This window comes from Lethenteron reissneri, chromosome 67, assembly GCF_015708825.2.
Source record: "Lethenteron reissneri isolate LAM-NWPU_2019-01 chromosome 67, ASM1570882v1, whole genome shotgun sequence".
Classification (NCBI taxonomy): domain Eukaryota; kingdom Metazoa; phylum Chordata; class Hyperoartia; order Petromyzontiformes; family Petromyzontidae; genus Lethenteron; species Lethenteron reissneri.
In genome coordinates this window covers 5,441,511-5,463,220 of record NC_083845.1, presented here as the reverse complement: position 1 = coordinate 5,463,220, position 21,710 = coordinate 5,441,511, and the positions used below count along the sequence as shown (strand labels likewise).

The 21,710-nt window shown below is 52.8% G+C and overlaps 1 protein-coding gene across 1 annotated transcript; it reads right to left on the bottom strand.

Moving 5' to 3' along the window:
- Positions 1-1,075: 1,075 nt before the first annotated feature.
- LOC133360158 (UDP-N-acetylhexosamine pyrophosphorylase-like protein 1) lies at positions 1,076-18,431 on the bottom strand. Its single transcript, XM_061578756.1, has 10 exons — positions 17,544-18,431; positions 10,770-10,974; positions 9,604-9,779; positions 8,083-8,255; positions 6,451-6,644; positions 5,571-5,711; positions 4,674-4,793; positions 3,568-3,624; positions 2,960-3,026; positions 1,076-2,016 (listed from the first exon to the last, which is right to left on the bottom strand). The coding sequence occupies exons 1-10, from the start codon at positions 17,920-17,922 to the stop codon at positions 1,954-1,956; spliced, it is 1,575 nt and encodes a 524-aa protein (XP_061434740.1). The 5' UTR covers positions 17,923-18,431; the 3' UTR covers positions 1,076-1,953.
- Positions 18,432-21,710: the final 3,279 nt, after the last annotated feature.

Sequence of the window (21,710 nt, the reverse complement as noted above, 5' to 3'; positions counted from 1 at the left end):
AAGCAGTAGCAGCAGCAGAAACAGCAGCAGCAGCAGCAGAAACAGCAGCAGCAGCGGCAGAAGCAGCGGCAGAAGCAGCGGCAGCAGCAGCAGAAGCAGCAGCAGCAGAAACAGCAGCAGCAGCAGCAGAAACAGCAGCAGCAGCAGCAGAAGCAGCGGCAGAAGCAGCGGCAGAAGCAGCAGCAGCAGAAACAGCAGCAGCAGCAGAAACAGCAGCAGCAGCAGCGGCAGAAGCAGCGGCAGAAGCAGCGGCAGCAGCAGCAGAAGCAGCAGCAGCAACAGCAGCAGAAACAGCAGCAGCAGAAGCAGCAGCAGCAGCAGAAGCAGCAGCAGCAGCAGAAGCAGCAGCGGCAGAAGCAGCAGCAGCAGACGCAGCAGCAGCAGCAGAAGCAGCAGCAGCAACAGCAGCAGCAGCGGCAGAAGCAGCAGCAGCAGCAGCAGACGCAGCAGCAACAGAAGCAGCGGCAGAAGCAGCAGCAGCAGCAGCAGCAGCAGAAGCAGCAGCAACAGCAGCAGCAGCGGCAGAAGCAGCAGCAGCAGAAGCAGCAGCAACAGCAGCAGCAGCGGCAGAAGCAGCAGCAGCAGAAGCAGCAGCAGCAACAGCAGCAGCAGCAACAGCAGCAGCAGCAACAGCAGCAGCAGCGGCAGAAGCGGCAGCGGCAGAAGCAGCAGCAGCAGCAGACGCAGCAGCAGCAGCGGCGGCGGCTTTTGGCAGTCACTGCATCTAGATTTGAAGCTTTCGTGACTGCAAGGATTCATATTGTTAGGTTTTTTCGGTAAAGTCACGTAGGTAAAAAATTAAAATTAATAAAAGTAAAATAAAAACGTCGTGATTTTTATTTATTTATTTACTTTTATTAATTACATTTTTCTACCTACGTGACTTTACCGAAAAAACCTAAGAATATATAGCCACCGCATCGTCGCGCCGGCGCTTTCAGATGTGCTTCCGCGGCCGTCTGGAACGTTCCTCCCCTCCGATAATAGAAAGCCACCGGAGCTATGCACTAGCCAATCGAGATTGAAAACGAATTTCTTTAAAACCGATTTTTGTGTTAAGTTCGTTGTCCTTCCCCCCCCCCCCTCCGCACCTCCCGTTGGCTACGTACGGTGCGAAAGATGTTCAACAAACATTCGAGAACCTGGTTTGATCACAGCTAGCTGAGTAGCAGAGATCGCAAACGGGTTTTGATTCCTTACCCGTACCCGGCCGCACCAGGGTCGCAAATGGGTACCCGTACCCGGTCGGGAATGGGTACCCGGCCGGGTACGGGTACCCATTCCCTACCCGTACCCTACCCGAAATGAGTGACAAACAGTGACTCACCAGTGACTCACGGCCTACCCGTACCCGTAACCTACCCGAAATGAGTGACAAACGGTGACTCACCAGTGACTCACGGCCTACCCGTACACGTACCCGGCCGCACCAGGGTCGCAAACGGCTACCCGTACCCGGCCGGGTACGGGTAGCCGGGTATCGGGTAGGGTACGGGTATCGGGTACCCGGTTGCGACCTCTGCTGGGTAGGTAGATTCCAACCCAGTGGTCCCAGCTCTGATGGCTCAATGCGTCTCTTAACATGGCCACCATGGACCCTCGGAGACACCCAGACTCAGGGCTTGATGCCAGGGTCTCAGTAGAGCTGGGAGAACGTCGCTGACACGGCCAGTACGAACCTAAGATGCCACTCCAAGTCACCTCGTGTATCCGTGAGACGAGATTACGCCGCAAACCCCCTTCCCTTTACAATCAAGAGTGAATAGAAATGTGCGGAGGCATACGATTGAAAAATCTGTGCAAGTGTCTCTCTCGTTCAAGAATTCCTCGCTTCGTTTTCTCAAGATGTGAAATCCAGGGTGGGGGGGTGGGTGGGGGGTTGAAGCTTTTCTGCGTTTGGCAGCCCGTCGCCTTGTCACGCGCGAGGCCGGAGGCTGCCGCGGATTTCTGAGGTCAGGGGTCGCCGAGGATGACGGGGGAGCGGAAGGTGCGTCCCTTCACGTGCGACTCCAGACCCTGCGCAAAAACAAAAACACCCAATCACACCATTGGAACCTCATTTGCCAGTAAAAATATGGTAATTGTTTTTTTACCCTTCTATCTGGCAACAAAACTGACACCTTTTTTTACAAGGAGTCATGTTTGCATAGACCACAATACCTGCAGTTGTAATGCAAACAAAAAACATAACTCTGATAACACATCTGGTCCAACCCATGTGAGACTAGGCTCTAAGGAAAGCTGTCTCGGGTGTGGACCAATCAACTTCAAGGACAGTGCATACATTATCAGAGTTATGTTTTTTGTTTGCATTATGACTGCAGGTATTGTGGTCTATGCAAACATGACTCCTTATAAAAAGGTGTCAGTTTTGTTGCCAGATAGAAGGGTAAAAAACAATTACCACCCAATCACGTTCATCGCTCACTCGCTCACTCGCCGACTGCATCAATGCGTGTACGCGTGTGCGAGTACGTCTTTGTTCTAGATTTGAAGCTTTCGTGACTGCAAGGATTCATACTCTTAGGTTTTTTCGGTAAAGTCACGTAGGTAAAAATAATAATAATAAACTTTTATTATTTCTTTTTTATTATTTATTTTACCGAAAAAGCCTAAGAGTACGTCTTTGTTGCATGGGCAGTGGTAGTGTGGCGGTTAGCATAGCCCCCTCGCCACGAAGCCGAGTTGGATTCCCGCTCGTGGCCAACACCGGTGACGATTATCTGAACCGGTCCTGGACCTCCCTTAGGTCGACTCGGCCTCAAATGAGTAACCTGGTGCGGTGTGTAAACATCGCCGCTATGGAGAGAAAGGCGGCCGGGCGTGGTGCTGGCCACCCACCCCCTCGTGTGCCGTGCCGGCCTTCACAGGTTACTACTCGCTAGCAGCACTTGCCCCAACAGTCTGTTGAGGCTACACGGGGGGTCTTTGTATGTGTGTGTGTGTGTGCGAGCGTCACCTCTCCGCTGTAGGAGATGAGTGGGGAGATCTCACAGATGGTGGGCGTCTCACTCTCCTCCGCGGGGCTGTGTGGCACACACGCAACGGCCACATCACATCAACCACAACAACCACATCACATCAACCACAACAACCACATCCACCACAACAACCACATCAACCACACAACAACCACAACAACCATACCACAACAACCACACAACAACCACATCAACAACAACCACACCACACTAACCACAACAACCTCCCATCAACCACATCAACCTCCCATCCACCACACATCAACCATACCACAACAACCGCACAACAACCACATACACCTCATCAACCACACATCGACCGTACAACAACCACATCGCATCAAGCACACACAACAGCCACACACACATCCATACAACCTCACAACAACCACACCGCCACGCAGGGAGACACAGTCACACCACACAGAAACCACAGTGGGGGGGGGTGGCGTGGGGTGGGGGGTGGGGCCATGCCACGTGGGCAGAGGCGGGGGGTGGGTGGCAGTGCCCCCCCCCCCCCCCCTCGTAGTGACGAGGTCCCTGGAGATGATTGAAGATGAAGATGGTCCCCCCGCAAGTCGCCCACCTGGGAGCGTCGTTCCCTTGCTCGTCCACGATCCTTCCACCCGCCCCCTGGATCCACCTGCAACCACGCGGCAACACGGCAGAGACATCGTCAGCTACTCCGGCTGCCACGCCAGCGAGCCGTCACCCTCCTGTGACTACACGTGGCTAGGTACACGTGGCCAGGTACACGTGACCAGGTAGTACAAAGCCAGGCCAGTGTGCCGTGACCCTCCTGTGACTACAGGTACACAGAGCCAGGTATACACACTGCCAGGTATACACAGTCACACCAGCGAGCCGTGACCCTCCTGTGACTACAGGTGGCCAGGTACACGTGGCCAGGTACACGTGGCCAGGTACACGTGGCCAGGTACATGTGGCCAGGTAGTACAAAGCCAGGCCAGTGTGGCGTGACCCTCCTGTAACTACAGGTACACGGTGCAAGCGGTGTGTGAACACAGCACGAGCGCTGTGGTGAACACGGCGTGAGCGCTGTAGTGAACGGGGTGTAACCGCTGTAGTGAGCGCAGTGTGAGTGCTGTAGTGAACGGGGTGTAACCGCTGTAGTGAACACGGCGTAAGCGCTGTAGTGAACGGGGTGTAACCGCTGTAGTGAGCGCGGTGTGAGCGATGTAGTGAACACGGCATGAGCACAGCGTAAGCGCTGTGGTGAACACGGTGTGAGCGCTGTAGTGAACACGGCATGAGCACAGCGTGAGCGCTGTAGTGAACACGGCGTGAGCGCTGTAGTGAACGGGGTGTAACCGCTGTAGTGAGCGCGGTGTGAGCGCTGTAGTGAACACGGTGTGAGCGCTGTAGTGAACACGGCATGAGCGCTGTGGTGAACACGGCGTGAGCGCTGTGGTGAACATGGCGTGAGCGCTGTAGTGAACACGGCATGAGCACAGCGTGAGCGCTGTAGTGAACACGGTGTGAGCGCTGTAGTGAACACGGCGTGAGCGCTGTGGTGAACACGGCGTGAGCGCTGTGGTGAACACGGCGTGAGCGCTGTAGTGAACGGGGTGTAACCGCTGTAGTGAGCGCGGTGTGAGCGCTGTAGTGAGCGCGGTGTGAGCGCTGTGGTGAACACGGCGTGAGCACAGCGTGAGCGCTGCCGCTCCGCACCGGTAGTGCAGAGCCATCTGGTGGCGCCGCGAGGAGCTGGGGCAGTCGACGCCGGCGGAGTCCGAGTTCTTGAGCGGAGAGAACTCGTCCTCGCGGCGAACCTCAAACTGCACGAACTTCCTACGGCGTAAACAACAACACCAGCGTAAACAACATCAGCGTAAACATCGGCGTAAACAACACCACCAGGGTAAACAACAATTATCACCAGCGTAAACACCACCAGCGGCGTAAACAACAATTACCACCAGCGTAAACACCACCAGCGGCGTAAACAACAATTACCACCAGCGTAAACACCACCAGCGGCGTAAACAACAATTACCACCAGCGTAAACACCACCAGCGGCGTAAACAACAATTATCACCAGCGTAAACACCACCAGCGGCGTAAACAACAATTATCACCAGCGTAAACACCACCAGCGGCGTAAACAACAATTATCACCAGCGTAAACACCACCAGCGGCGTAAACAACAATTACCACCAGCGTAAACACCACCAGCGGCGTAAACAACAACATAGTTACAGTTTAACACGTGTAAGGCTTTCGCGACCAATATTATTCATAATAGATGTTTTTGGGTTAGATCGCGTTATTAATAAATGTGTCGCAACCCTCCACCACCCGACACGGCCAAACAGTAAAAATACGTCACATTTACAAAGGACATGACTGGCCGTGACCAGCTTTGACCGGTCGTGGCTGGCTGTGACTGGCTGTGACTGGTCGTGACTGGCTGTGACTGGTCGTGGCTGGCTGTGACTGGCTGTGACTGGCCGTGACTGGCTGTGACTGGCCGTGACCAGCTGTGACCGGTCGTGGCTGGCTGTGACTGGCCGTGACTGGCCGTGGCTGGCTGTGACTGGCTGTGACTGGTCGTGCCGTCTCGTACTTGGCGAAGGGGAAGACGTCGAACACGAACTTCTCCATCTTGATGCCGTTTGGTTTTGTGGGCTCCACCCGGTTCCCGCTCTCATCCACGTGCGCAATCTTCTTGTGAGCCACGTGGAACGGCAGCTGGGGCTCAAACTCCCTGCACGAAGGGGGGGGATACACGGGGAGAGTCACGGGGGGTGGGGGGCACAAGGGGGAGCCATGGGGGGTGGGGGACACAAGGGGGGGGGGGGCACGGGAGGCGGCACGGGGGGGGGGGGGGGAGACGCAGGGGGGGGGAAACACACGGGGGGGGAGACACGGACACACGCATGGAGAGACACGGAGAGACGCACACAGGGAGACATGGGGCGGGGGGGGGGGAGACACATGGACACACACACACACGGGAAGACACACGGAGAGACGCACACAGGGAGACACGGGGGGGGGAGGGGGTGACACACGGGGGGGAGACACACGGGGAGACACGGACACACACACACACGGGGAGACACACGGAGAGACGCACACAGGGAGACACGGGGGGGGAGGGGGAGACACGGGGGGGAGAGACACACGGGGGGGAGACACGGACACACACAGGGAGACACGGGGGGGGGGAAGGGGGAGACACACGGGGGGGAGACACACGGGGGGGGACACACGGACACACACACACACAGGGAGACACGGGGCGGGGGGGGACACAGCGCGAGTCACGGGGAGTCACAGACAGTGAAAAGAGTGAAACAAGCAGCCGTACGGGGAGAGCGATTTGACTGCTGCGGATTGTTGACTGCGGCAATCGGGGCCCATCAAAGACGGCCGTGGTCAAGTCGAAGACGGAGCGGCGTCTACAAGGGGCGACCGCGTGGAGGCGCCGAGAAAAGTCACACCTGACGACGAGCTTGAGGAAGTCGAGGGTGAAGTGGTGGACGCAGATGTTGCCCGCGCGGAGACGCAGCCTGCCCGAGTGGTCGCGCTCGCGGGCCTGCTCGTCGCCCAGCTCCGTGTACTCCACCACGCGGGCGCGGCCGTCCGCCAGGCACAGCACGCCCACCGCCTCGCCGGGGGACTGCTTCTCCACCACCTGCACCACGCCGCACCACATCACGCCGCACCACGCCGCACCACGCCGCACCACGCCGACAGGTCAAAGGTAAAGGATTCCCCCCCCCACCTCCACCGCCATCACCTCCCACGCGTGTCTCCTCGTGTTCCACGTGGTTCCGTTTGTCCGCGTGTCATCCCCCGCGTGTCTCCAGGTCAGAGGTCGCAACCGGGTACCCGATACCCGTACCCTACCCGATACCCGGGTACCCGTACCCGGCCGGGTACGGGTACCCGTTTGCGACCCTGGTGCAGCCGGGTACGGGTACGGGTAGACCGCGAGTCACTGGCGAGTAACCATTTGTCACTCATTTCCCAACGTCTTGTCTCTTCTCACAATTCAAGTTCCTAGAATCAACCCACCCGCGCCTGCAACATGGCTTCATCCCAGAGGTCGCAATCAGGTACCCGATACCCGTACCCTACCCGTACCCGGCCGGGTAGGGTACGGGTACGGGTACCCGTTTGCGACCCTGGTGCGGCCCGGTACGGATACGGGTAAGGAATCAAAACCCGTTTGCGACCTCTGCTCAAGGTCTCCCCTTTGACTCCCCCCCGCGTGTCTCCGTGCATCCCCCGTGTCTCCTTGTGTTCCGTGTGGTTCAATTTGTCCGTGTGTCACCCCCCTGCGTGTCTCTGCGTCTCCGTGTGTGTCCCCCGCGTGTCTAGAATGGGTGCCGCAGTGGCGAAATGTTGTCTCCCTCGCCTGATATGCAAGAGGTCGTGGGTTCGATCAGAAACCCTGACCCTGCTGTATGTTTGGAGTTTGCGTGTCTCTCTCCCCGTGGTCGCGAGGATTTTTCTCCGGTCCTCGGTTTTTCCCTCCACATTTAGAATCAGCGTCGCGCGTTCAGAGTATTTGGCTGCTACTAGAAATTTGCACACGATGATGATGATGAGCTACTTCGTTGAGCTATCAATTGTGTTAGCCAGGTCGCTTCTGGAAAAAAGCTATGCAGGTCAGTGGAGCCTTAATCTGGTAAAATAAATACAAATATTTAAAAATATTTCGTAAACAATCTAATTGTTTAATTTAAATGAATAGTGAATTTTTTTTTATTGTCAAAAAAAATATTTTTATTAAAAAAATATTTAAAAAAACATTGGTAAAATTAAAAAAAGATAGTGGAATTTTTTTTATATTACATTTTTTTACTTAAAAAAAGTAAAAAAATATAGTTTCAAAAATGTACGAAATGTTGAAAAAAGTGCAAAATAATAAATGTGAATAAAAAAAAATATTTGTAAAAATGTGTTACAAAAATAATGCAAAAATATAAATGTAAATTATTATTTTTTTTATAAATATTTTTGAAAAAATGTTACAAACGTGTTACATTTTTTGTTTCGTAAAAAACATTGTTGAATAAAAAATTAAACAACAAAATAAGTGTAACAAAATCACGAGTTCTCCCCACCTTGGCCCCGCAGTCTGCCCCCTTGCGGACGCAGAATCCCAGGAAGAGAGGATCCCCCACGCGGGCCAGGACGTTGTCCACACAGTACGCGTGCACGTAGCGCACCCCGCGCGCCTCCATGTCGGCCAGCACGCCGCTGTCCCCCAGCGCGCGGTACAGACCTCCGTTACCGTCTACACGACGGCGACAAATATAGGATTTTGGGTCAGATTGCGTTATTTATAAATGTGTCGCAACCCTCCACCACCCGGCACGGCCAAACAGTAAAAAAATGTGTCACGTTGACAAAAGACAAATAGTTCACTTCTCTACCCTCATCTTCTTGGTTCTTTCGGTAAAGTCACGTAGAAGGGAAGTAATAAAATAATAAAAATAAAACATCATAAAATTATTCTAACGACGTTTCGGCCACAACGCAAGCAGCCGTCCTCAGGTGAAAACCAGGTCCGTCGAGGCGACAGAGTCTGAATGAAACAGCACACGAGCTTGGAGCATATATATAAGCTGGGCGCCTTGACAAAGGAATTTGCATATCAAGAGGAATTTAGCATATTTATGGGAAATGCAGGAATGTGATTAGTACTACATATGCGTGTGCATTATGCAGGATTAACAGCTTTAAATCGAAATTCTCTACCCTCCTTGCCTCAAATCACTGCACCAGAATTGAATTAAACAATGACGTCACCCTGCTGATGCTGCTGCTCTATTTAAGACCGGGACCAACAGGAGAGCTTCACCATTCTTGCCCGATGAAGCTGATTGTAATTACCAGCAAAACGTCGTGCTACTCACATTTCAAAATGCTGTTGATTCTCTCTTCAACACACCGGTGCGCTAAAGAAGTGAACTATTTTGTCCTTTGTAAACGTGACACTTTTTTTACTGTTTGGCCCTGTCGGGTGGTTGGAGGGTTACGACACATTTATAAATAACGCGATCCAACCCAAAAACCTTTATTATGAACATAGTTACACTAACGTGTTAACCTCCAACTGAACACAATTGCTCCAAAGACTACACGGCGGCGACGACAATTGCGCGCGTCAACCACACGGGGACAACAACAACAACAACACAAACAACTACATCCCCAGCCGGTCATGACCAGGCACTGCTGATAATACAGAGAGGGTGAATTTTGATTTAAAGCTTTCGTGACTGCAGGGATTCATATTCTGGCGTGGCGTCCCCGCATGTCCCCGTGTCACCCCGCGTGTCCCCCTTGTCCCCCCCGTGTCTCCCCGCGTGTCTCCCCGTGTCTCCCCGTGTCACCCCGCGTGTCCCCCGTGTCACCCCGCGTGTCTCCCCGTGTCTCCCCGTGTCACCCCCCATGTCACCCCCCTTGTCCCCCCCGTGTCACCCCGCGTGTCTCCCCGTGTCTCCCCGTGTCACCCCGCGTGTCCCCCGTGTCACCCCGTGTGTCCCCGTGTGTCCCCGTGTCACCCCGCGTGTCTCCCGTGTCACCCCCCGTGTCTCCCCCGTGTCTCCCCGTGTCTCCGCCGCGTCTCCCCGCGTTACCGGGAGCCCTGGCGAGGCGTCCCCGTGTCTCCAGGATGACCTTGCCGTCGGGGGTCAGGGCCGGGATCTGTCGCTGCTCAAAGAGGCGAACGTCGTCCTCGCACAGCCCCAGGAAGCCGTGCTCGCGCAGGAACGCCAGCGTGGGCTCCCGCGTGTGGCCCGACGTCATGATGTACCTGCCTCAGCAACAACAACAACAACACCACAAGTCAACAACAACAACAACGACGAACCACTGGCTCGTGCGGCGTGGCAGCGATCGTTTTCACGGCGCAGGGCGACCGTCGCCGCGTCTCTCTGCCACCGCTGGACATCTGTGAACGAGAGCTTCATGGCTCATCGGATTTCCTCGAGGATAAATTAGGATTCTGATTACAACTCTGAACCACCCTGACGCCCTTTAAAAGACGAAAGGGCCCTTGCCCGAAACGTCGCGGACGCCGGCATTCGTCAAGATTCCCCCACAACCAGCTCTCCTTTCCCACGGCCCCAACGCACCAGGGCAGCCCCCCCCCCCCACTAATCCCAACATACCAGGCCAAAGGCCCCCCCCCCCACTGCCCTCCCTATTAACCAACGTACCAGGGCAGCCCCCCCCCCACCTTCACCCTCCCCCCACTGCCCCCCCCCCCCACTATTCCCAACGTACCAGGGCAGCCCCCCGCCCCCCTACCTTCACCCCCCCACCACTGCCCCCGCTATTCCCAACGTACCAGGCCAGGGGCTGCCCCCCCATTCCCAACGTACCAGGAAAGTCCCCCCAACCCCGACTGCCCCCCCACTGTACCAGGGCAGCCCCTCCCCCACAGCCACTGCCCCCCCCCCACTATCCCCAACGTACCAGGGAAGCCCCCCCCTCCGATTGCCCCCCCCCCACTGTACCAGGGCTGCCCCTCCCCCTCACCCACTGCCCCCCCCCCCTCCGCTATTCCCAACGTACCAGGGCAGCCCCCCCCACTATCCCCAACGTACCAGGGCAGCCCCCCCCACTATCCCCAACGTACCAGGGCAGCCCCCCCCCCACTATCCCCAACGTACCAGGGCTGCCCCTTCCCCTCACCCACTGCCCCCCCCCCTCCACTATTCCCAACGTACCAGAGCCCCCCCCCTGCCCCCCGCTATCCCCAACGTACCAGGGCAGGGCCCCCCGCTGTTCCCCAACGTACCAGGGCAGGGCCCCCCGCTTGCCGTGCCTCTCCTCGGCGAGCCGCTGCAGTCGCAGGATGCGCTGGGCCTGCAGCTGCAGCAGGGGCTTGTGGGAGGGCAGCCCCACGTCGTAGAGGCCCTTGGGGTAGGGCACGCCCAGACGCGTCCCCTGACCCCCGGCCAGGAGCACGATGGCCACGCGACCCTCGGCAACCTGCAGCAGACCTGCAGAGATTCTAGATTTGAGGCTTTTGTGACTGCAAGGATTCATATTCGTAGGGTTTTTTTCCGGTAAAGTCACGTGGGTAAAAACATTAAAATTAATTAAAGTAAAATCAAATAAAAATCACGACGTTTCGGAGGCAACACAAGCTTCCGTCTTCAGGTGGAACCGTCGCAGCCACGACAGCTGTATCAAGAGGCGGTGGGACGGGGAGATGTTAGCTACCTCGCCTGGTGTGCGGGAGGTCTCAACTAGTTGCTATGATCACCGTTTCCTTGCTTTCGTGGCTTTATTTTGGTGGTTTAGAAAAGTGTATTGGTTTAGCAATGTTTGTTTGTTGTAGTACAGAGTTAGACTGATGGCCTTAATCTAAGTTGTCTTGTGGTTGTTGTTGTTGTTTGACTTGCATCCCACTGGGATTTTTGCACACAGCGTTGGTGTACGGTGTTTTTTCTGCAATATTTTGCTGTCTTTTCTTGGATTTTCTGTTTGCACTCAGTCACATATTCACTTTAAGATGTTTTTTTGTTAATGTTTTTTGTTTGGTTATGTTGCGGTTGCACCCGATTCAAGAGCTGAATGGCTCACAGGGCTATAACGAAAACATGAACTTGAACTAAACTATGTTTTATTGTATGTGAGTTGAACTTCCTTTGCGCCCTACGTAGTAAACCGTGCGATTAGCAGGCAAGGCCCCATAGGGCTGTGAAGTTTTTTTATGACCTGGCCACACGTATCATCATCACATGGATAGCAGCGGTCAAATGCTCGCAACGCGCGACACGTTTGATTCTAGATGTGGCAGTCCGTAATGTGCTGGTGAGAGTCTGCGATATCTGGGCACGGCCAAAAGGCGTGCAGGTTAACTCTGAAACCATGAACCTTGGCATTGTTCATGTGGTAGGTTCCGTGTATGAATTTATATTGAATACTTTGCAATGGAGGAGACCTGGGGCCTGCCGCCTGAACTCGCCATACCCGAAGTCCACTTGATTTATTTTGTAACAGGTAAGGCCCACGGAGCAAAGTTTTTCTAGAAGCGATCTGGCTATCAAATGATATCAGGTGGAAATGTATAGCAGACAAATGTTCTGAACGCATGGTTTATTATAAATGTGGAGGGGGGAAACCGGAAGAACCAGAGAAACAACGTAACCACGGAGAGAGACACGCAAACTCCAAATATACAGCAGCAGGCGTCAGGGTCGGGATAGAACCCACGACCTCCTGTACACCAGGTGAGGTAGTTAACATCTCCTAGCCACCGTGATGATGATGAGAGAGAGACACGCAAACTCCCAATATACAGCAGCAGGCGTCAGGGTCGGGATAGAACCCACGACCTCCTGCACACCAGGCGAGGTAGTTAACATCTCCTAGCCACCGTGATGATGATGATGAGAGAGACACGCAAACTCCAAATATACAGCAGCAGGCGTCAGGGTCGGGATAGAACCCACGACCTCCTGCACACCAGGCGAGGTAGTTAACATCTCCTAGCCACCGTGATGATGATGATGAGAGAGACACGCAAACTCCAAATATACAGCAGCAGGCGTCAGGGTCGGGATAGAACCCACGACCTCCTGCACACCAGGCGAGGTAGTCAACATCTCCTAGCCACCGTGATGATGATGAGAGAGACACACAAACTCCAAATATACAGCAGCAGGCGTCAGGGTCGGGATCGAACCCACGACCTCCTGCACACCAGGCGAGGTAGTTAACATCTCCTAGCCACCGTGATGATGAGAGAGAGACACGCAAACTCCAAATATACAGCAGCAGGCGTCAGGGTCGGGATCGAACCCACGACCTCCTGCACACCAGGTGAGGTAGTTAACATTTCCTAGCCACCGTGATGATGATGAGAGAGAGACACGCAAACTCCAAATATACAGCAGCAGGCGTCAGGGTCGGGATCGAACCCATGACCTCCTACACACCAGGCGAGGTAGTTAACATCTCCTAGCCATCATGATGATGAGAGAGAGACACGCAAACTCCAAATATACAGCAGCAGGCGTCAGGGTCGGGATCGAACCCACGACCTCCTGTACACCAGGCGAGGTAGTTAACATCTCCTAGCCATCATGATGATGAGAGAGACACGCAAACTCCAAATACACAGCAACAGGCGTCAGGGTCGGCATCGAACCCATGACCTCCGACACACCAGGCGAGGTAGTTAACATCTCCTAGCCATCATGATGATGAGAGAGAGACACAAACTCCAAATATACAGCAACAGGCGTCAGGGTCAGCATCGAACCCATGACCTCCTACACACCAGGCGAGGTAGTTAACATCTCCTAGCCATCATGATGATGAGAGAGAGACACGCAAACTCCAAATATACAGCAGCAGGCGTCAGAGTCGGGATAGAACTCACGACCTCCTGCACACCAGGCGAGGTAGTCAACATCTCCTAACCACCGTGATGATGGTGAGAGAGAGAGTCACGCAAACTCCAAATATACAGCAGCAGGCGTCAGGGTCGGGATCGAACCCACGACCTCCTGCACACCAGGCGAGGTAGTCAACATCTCCTAGCCACCGTGATGATGATGAGAGAGAAACGCAAACTCCAAATATACAGCAGCAGGCGTCAGAATCGGGATCGAACCCATGACCTCCTGCACACCAGGCGAGGTAGTTAACATCTCCTAGCCACCGTGATGATAATGATGATGAGAGAAAGACATGCAAACTCCAAATATACAGCAGCAGGCGTCAGGGTCGGGATCGAACCCACGACCTCCTGCACACCAGGCGAGGTAGTTAACATCTCCTAGCCACCGTGATGATGATGATGAGAGAGAGAGACACGCAAACTCCAAATATACAGCAGCAGGCGCCAGGGTCGGGATCGAACCCACGACCTCCTGCACACCAGGTGAGGTAGTTAACATTTCCTAGCCACCGTGATGATGATGAGAGAGAGACACGCAAACTCCAAATATACAGCAGCAGGCGTCAGGGTCGGGATCGAACCCATGACCTCCTACACACCAGGCGAGGTAGTTAACATCTCCTAGCCACCGTGATGATGAGAGAGAGACGCAAATTCCAAATACACAGCAACAGGCGTCAGGGTCAGCATCGAACCCATGACCTCCTACACACCAGGCGAGGTAGTTAACATCTCCTAGCCATCATGATGATGAGAGAGAGACACGCAAACTCCAAATATACAGCAGCAGGCGTCAGAGTCGGGATAGAACTCACGACCTCCTGCACACCAGGCGAGGTAGTCAACATCTCCTAACCACCGTGATGATGGTGAGAGAGAGAGTCACGCAAACTCCAAATATACAGCAGCAGGCGTCAGGGTCGGGATCGAACCCACGACCTCCTGCACACCAGGCGAGGTAGTCAACATCTCCTAGCCACCGTGATGATGATGAGAGAGAAACGCAAACTCCAAATATACAGCAGCAGGCGTCAGAATCGGGATCGAACCCATGACCTCCTGCACACCAGGCGAGGTAGTTAACATCTCCTAGCCACCGTGATGATAATGATGATGAGAGAAAGACATGCAAACTCCAAATATACAGCAGCAGGCGTCAGGGTCGGGATCGAACCCACGACCTCCTGCACACCAGGCGAGGTAGTTAACATCTCCTAGCCACCGTGATGATGATGATGTGAGGGAAAGACACGCAAACTCCAAATATACAGCAGCAGGCATCAAGGTCGGGATCGAACCCACGACCTCCTGCACACCAGGCGAGGTAGTTAACATCTCCTAGCCACCGTGATGATGATGATGAGAGAGAGAGACACGCAAACTCCAAATATACAGCAGCAGGCGTCAGGGTCGGGATCGAACCCACGACCTCCTGCACACCAGGCGAGGTAGTTAACATCTCCTAGCCACCGTGATGATGATGATGAGAGAGAGAGACACGCAAACTCCAAATATACAGCAGCAGGCGCCAGGGTCGGGATCGAACCCACGACCTCCTGCACACCAGGCGAGGTAGTTAACATCTCGCCACCACGGCACTAGCGCGTGGGCTCCATCCCGACAATGACACGTGGATTTTTCTCCGGTTTTTCCCTCCACATTTCAGAATGGACATCTTGCGTTTAGAGTATATGGCTGCTCTTGACTTAAAGCTTTTGTGACTTTCGATCGCAACACAAGCGTCATTAGGACGATTGCTTGTGTTGCGATCGAAGCGTCAAAGTTTTTGTTATTTTCTTTGAACCTATCGAGGTGACTTTACCGAAAGACCCAAGAATATTTGGCTTATAAATTACCAGGTCATGATGATAAGCCAATTCGTCGAGCTATCATTACGTGTGGCCAGATCGGTTCTTGAAGAAAAGAGCTACAGAACCCAGTGGGGCCTTACTTGGTAATAAGTAATATTTTTAAAAAAACTTTTTTCAAAACACGCTTTTATGAAATACTAGCAACGGCAGAACTCCACGACTCCAGGAAGTGGTCCCGAAGCTTACCATCACGTGGCCAATCGCAGCCAACGTCAGTTGATCGTGGACAATTAGACCCAAGCCGAAACATAACATCAAGTATAACCCGTAAAAACAAAGTTTTTCACTATAAATCCTTTATATGCGTGGCGGCTAGAGTCCTCTCGTCCTCTGGCTTGAGATGGCTGCCACCTATGGGTCAGATGATTGCATTGCACCATTAAGCAATTGGTAATTAAATATAATATTTTTGTCCTAAAGTGTAAAATTTTTGAAAACATTTTTCACGAACATGAATTGTCACGCACAACGAGTCTGTGTGGAAAATGTCAGCTCGATTGGATCACGGGAAGTGGGTTAAAAAATGACCGAAAGATTTGCACGGTCGTAAGCAAGCAAGCGAACTTAATATAAAGGATTTAAAAAGAATTTTGATTTAAAGCTTTCGTGACTGCAGGGATTCATATTCTTGGTTCTTTCGGTAAAGTCACGTAGAAGGGAAATAATAAAATCCACAGCAAGAACATTTTCTTGCTGTGGATTTCACACCTGTTGCAGTCGAAACGTCGTGAGAATTTTGATTGTTTCATATTTTTATTATTCTATTATTTCCCTTCTACGTGACTTTACCGAAAGAACCAAGAATATAAAAAAGAATGTATTTTTTTAAAATGCTAGAATATAGTATTGTCATCAGTATGACATAAGTATACCAAGTTTGCAGTCGATACCACATTGGGAAGTGGGTTAAAATCGAGTTACAAGATTTGAGGATACGACAACAACAACAGAGTTAATAGAAAGCGTGTAAAATAATAAAAAGTAAATAGTTTATGGCTTAGGCACATAACACGAGACCAAGTTTCTGCCCTGAAGCCTCCTCTTGCCCGCTCACCCCCATGCCCCCTCACCAGAGGTCGCAACCGAGTACCCGATACCCGTACCCTACCCGATACCCGGCTACCCGTACCCAGCCGGGTACGGGTACCCGTTTGCGACCCTGGTGCGGCCGGGTACGGGTACGGGTAGGCCGTGAGTCACTGGTGAGTCACTGTTTGTCACTCATTTCCCAACGTCTTGTCTCTTCTCACAATTCAAGTTCCTAGAATCAACCCACCCGCGCCTGCAACATGGCTTCATCCCAGAGGTCGCAATCAGGTACCCGATACCCGTACCCTACCCGTACCCGGCCGGGTACGGGTAGGGTACGGGTACGGCCGGGTACAGGTACGGGTACCCGTTTGCGACCCTGGTGCGGCCGGGTACGGGTAGGGTACCCGTTTGCGACCCTGGTGCGGCCGGGTACGGGTACGGGTAAGGAATCAAAACCCGTTTGCGACCTCTGCCCCTCACCACCACTCACTCACTCCGTCTGTCACCCTACAATCCTCACCACACGTCACCTTCCCGCACTCACCGCGTAGAAGTTCACTCCTCACCCCACCCCACTCACCCCACATCACTCACCCCACCCCACTCACCCCACCCCACCCCACTCACCCCACATCACCCCTCACCCACGCCACGTCCCCACACTCACCACCCCTCACTCACCTCTCCTCACCCCACATCACCCCTCACTCACCACACCCCACGTCACCTGACCTATACACTCACTCACCCCTCACTCACCCACCCCACATCCTCTCAGCACCCCACGTCCGCTCACCCCATGCCACTTCAACCCCTAACCACCCCACGTCCCCACACTCACCACCCCTCACTCACCTCTCCTCACCCCACATCACCCCTCACTCACCTCACCCCATGTCACCTGACCTATCCACTCACTCACTCACCCCCCCTCACTCACCCCTCACTCACCCCACATCACCTCACCCCACGTCACTCACCCCACGTCACTCACCCCACGTCACTCACCCCACGTCACTCACCCCACGTCACTCACCCCACGTCACTCACCCCACGTCACTCACCCCACGTCACTCACCCCACGTCACTCACCCCACGTCACTCATCCCACGTCACTCACCCCACGTCACTCACCCCACGTCACTCACCCCACGTCACTCACCCCACGTCACTCACCCCACGTCACTCACCCCACGTCACTCACCCCACGTCACCTCCCCACTCACTCACCCCCCTCCTCACCCTCACCACCCACCGTGCTGCTCCCAGTCTCTCAGGCTCTCGGGGTCAGACGCGATGCTGCTGCCGCACAACTCTTCGGGCAGCGGTTCGAGCGCTGCCCCGGGCTGCCCGGGCTGCCCCGGCTGCCCGGGCTGCCCGGCCGCCACCGCCTTGTGGAGCGAGGGCCGCAGGGCCTCCAAGTCGGCCTCGGCCAGCTCCCGTGCCAGGGCCTCCCGTTGGGGGCCCGCCAGCTCGCCCCAGAAGGCCAGGGCGTGCTGCTGCCCGCAGCCGTGCAGGCGACGCCGCAGCGCCTCCAGCCACGGGGGGCAGCCACCCTCCTCGCTACCGGGGGGCAGGGGGGGCAGGGCTGCCCCTGCCGCTGCTGCCCCGTGAGCCGCCTCTTGGTCGCCCATGGAGGGGGTGCAAGGCACGGGAGGGAGAGGGAGTTACGTGTGGCTGTGTACGGTGCGAACGAAGTTCAGCATGCAGAGTGGGAGCAGCGGGGGGTGGGTGGTCGTGAGAGAGCGGTGGCGATATGGTGAGGGCAGCGCGAGAGGGCAGCAGCAAGGGGGCAGCACGAGGGGGCAGCACGAGAGGGCAGCAGCAGCAAGAGGGGTTAGCACGAGGGGGCAGCACGAGAGGGCAGCAGCACGAGAGGGCAGCAGCAGCACGAGAGGGCGGCACGAGAGAGCAGCACGAGGGGGCAGCAGCAAGAGGGCAGCAGCACGAGAGGGCAGCAGCAAGAGGGCAGCAGCAAGAGGGCAGCGCGAGAGGGCAGCGCAAGAGGGCAGCAGCAGCACGAGAGGGCAGCAGCACGAGGGGGCAGCAGCACGAGAGGGCAGCAGCAGCACGAGAGAGCAGCACGAGAGGGCAGCACGAGAGGGCAGCAGCACGAGAGAGCAGCAGCAGCACGAGAATGAAGCTCCCTCCAATCGTCAACTTGCTCCCAATGGGAACCAGGAAGTCACGCGCGGAATCGATTCGGGGGAATCAACACCTCGATTTTTGGAATCGATTCCACCACCACGCGACTTTGCTTTATAAAAAAAAAAAAATCTTCACCGATTTAATCGCTCGGCTTTAATCGATAAGCGGCGTCGCATCTTTCGCGAGGTTGCTTCCCCCGTTGGACGCGCCACGTAAATGTAAACTATCTCTAGTTAAACTTAATAAGCGGGTCTTTTTTGTTGTTGTTCGTGTTTCGATTCATCGGCGGGTTAAAAAAATACGACTGTCGTGGAATCGATTCGCGACGAGGTCAGCTGATCATGTGCCGCGTGGACACGGCAGTCACGTGGGGAGAGGCCACGTGGAAAGGTAACTCCTGTACTGTAGAGCTAGTTTCTTGGTTCTTTCGGTAAAGTCACGTAGAAGGGAAGTAATAAAATAATAATAAAAATATAATAAACAATTCTCACGACGTTTCGGCCACAGTCTCCCCGACAGACCTAGTCTTCACCTGAGGACGGCTGCTTGCGTTGTGGCCGAAACGTCGTGAGAATTATTTTATTATGTTTTATTTTTATTATTTTATTATTTCCCTTCTACGTGACTTTACCGAAAGAACCAAGAAGATGAATCCCTGCAGTCACGAAAGCTTTAAATCGAAATTGTAGAGCTATTGTTGATTGGGGCCGTCCATAAATGACGTCACGCACCTGGGGGGGGGGGGGGTCAGACATTTGTGACGATGTGTGACGAGGGGGGGGGAGTTTGAGAAATGTGACGTCACATCAAAATGCGCAACTTTTAATAAATATAGACAACACGTTCTACTTAATTAAACTTTTTAATAAATATTTTCTCCTACAACATCAGAGTGCAGCGCCACATTAAGTACGCACTACAATGACAATAGTTTAAAGCGATTTGAAGCATGTTTTATTTTTTTTGGGGGGGGGGGGGGGCAGAGCTTTGTGACGTCATATTTGAGGGGGGTCTGACTTTTTGTAAAACCCTCCACCCCCTCGTCACACATCGTCACAAATGTCTGACCCCCACCCCCCAGGTGCGTGACGTCATTTACGAACGGCCCCTTATCAATTGGATATGTATGGCAGTAGCCAAATACTGCGGTGTACACACGTGGCGTTGAGTCTAAATGTGTTGGGAAAAAATTAACCCGTAAAAACAAAGTTTTTCACTATAAATCCTTTATATGCGTGGCATCGTTTTTATTTTATTATTCATTTCTGTTTTTCTTCAGTAAGAGTTTCATTTTGATCACATTGGTATTTTAAATTAAATATGAAAAAAAAATTTTCCTAAAAAGTGTAAAATTTTGGAATTTTTTTTCACGAAAATAAATTGTCACGCACAACGAGTTTGTGTGCAAAATGTCAGCTCGATTGGATCACGGGAAGTGGGTTAAAAAACGACCGAAAGATTTGCACGGTCGTAAGCGCGCAAGCAAGCAAGCAAGTGAACTTAATATAAAGGATTTAATAAGTATAACCCGTAAAAACAAAGTTTTTCACTATAAATCCTTTATATGCGTGGCGGCTAGAGTCCTCTCGTCCTCTGGCTTGAGATGGCTGCCACCTATGGGTCAGATGATTGTGTACCAGTATTAAGCAATTGGTAATTAAATATTTAATTTGTTTTCCCTAAACAGTGTAAAATTTGGGGGAAAAAATTTCACGAACATTAATTGTCACGCACAACGAGTCTGTGTGCAAAATGTCAGCTCGATTGGATCACGGGAAGTGGGTTAAAAAACGACCGAAAGATTTGCACGGTCGTAAGCAAGCAAGCAAGCGCGCAAGCAAGCAAGCGAACTTAATATAAAGGATTTAAAAAACGAAGTTTCCCGGAAAAGAAATCCACGCGACCACGGGGTGTGGAAGGGGGGGGGGGACATGCAAAGTCTCTAGTTCCTCCGGTTTTTTTTGTACTTCCACGTTTAGAAACAACGCGCGTTTAGAGTATTTAGGCAACTGTGTGTGTCCACGTGAAGATACGCCACTTCGTTGAGCTGTCACGTCTGAAAAAACATCTCGATGTAGCTCAGTGGGTCTTAGCTGGTCAAATAAAATGTTTTTTGTTTAAATAGTTTAATATCTAGAGCCTCCCTGTAACGAATAGGGGTCGTTGCTACTTTCTCCCCGAGATTACACTGGTCAACACACTTTTCTGGCAGAAGGTATTCCAACGGGTTTAAGGTAATTTTGGGGGGTGCTGATTCCAAATCTGGCATCAGTTTTTGTCTATCACGTCACGTTTTTGAGATATCAATTATTGCATTTTCAATAAAAACTGCAGAAGAAAAATGTTAAGTAAATGTGGATATCTACATAAAATGATATTATAAACACACTATCCTAAAAATACAGCACCATATTTTAACACTAAAGCAGTCACTGACTCGCAACAACTTGCAATCATAAGTGACAGAGTTAATTTCGGGTAAAATCAATAAAAATGGGGTATGCCGATAGCATAAAAATGAGATGTGTTAAAGCAAATCTGAGATCAGATTTGGAATCAGCACCCTGAAATTAGTCTAAAACAGCTGCAAAAGTCCAGGCCAGAAAACAATGTTTTTTTTTGTTGACCAGTGATAATCAACATCGGTCGCACACGAAGTTGATGGAGTCTGGTTACTGCCCGCCAGAGGGCAGCAGTTGTCCTAAGCCCAGAACCCAAAGCACTCTCTTTTAAAATCCTTTATATTAAGTTCGCTTGCTTGCGTGCTTGCGTGCTTGCTTGCTTACGACCGTGCAAATCTTTCGGTCGTTTTTTTAACCCACTTCCCGTGACAATTAATGTTCGTGAAAATTATTTTCCAAAATTTTACACTTTTTAGGACAAGAATATTATATTTAATTACCAATTGCTTAATGGTGCAATGCAATCATCTGACCCATAGGTGGCAGCCATCTCAAGCCAGAGGACGAGAGGACTCTAGCCGTCACGCATATAAAGGATTTATAGTGAAAAACTTTGTTTTTACGGGTTAATTTTTTTTAAACCAGGGGCAGCTTTCACGATTCACAACAACAACGATTGTTCTACACGAGCCCAACACACGCCAAGTGGTTGGGGTTGTTGAACTGATCACGATACAATTGTTGTAAAGAGCTTGGGGAGGAGAGAGAGACGAAACATGATGAGAGAGGGGAAATCCACAGTGGAGGGGCGAGATAAGTTGTCACCTGTAGTGTGGGTGCATAAGTAAGTCAGTGGCTGAGTGAGTTGGTGG

Coding starts and splice junctions, on each gene's coding strand:
- LOC133360158 (XM_061578756.1), bottom strand. CDS start 17,922: ATGGGCGACCAAGAGGCGGCTCACGGGGCAGCAGCGGCAGGGGCAGCC. Junction 4,794..5,570: donor GACGTCTTCCCCTTCGCCAA/GTACGAGACGGC, acceptor TTTACGCCGTAG/GAAGTTCGTGCAGTTTGAGG. Junction 3,625..4,673: donor CAGATGGCTCTGCACTACCG/GTGCGGAGCGGC, acceptor GCGTGGTTGCAG/GTGGATCCAGGGGGCGGGTG.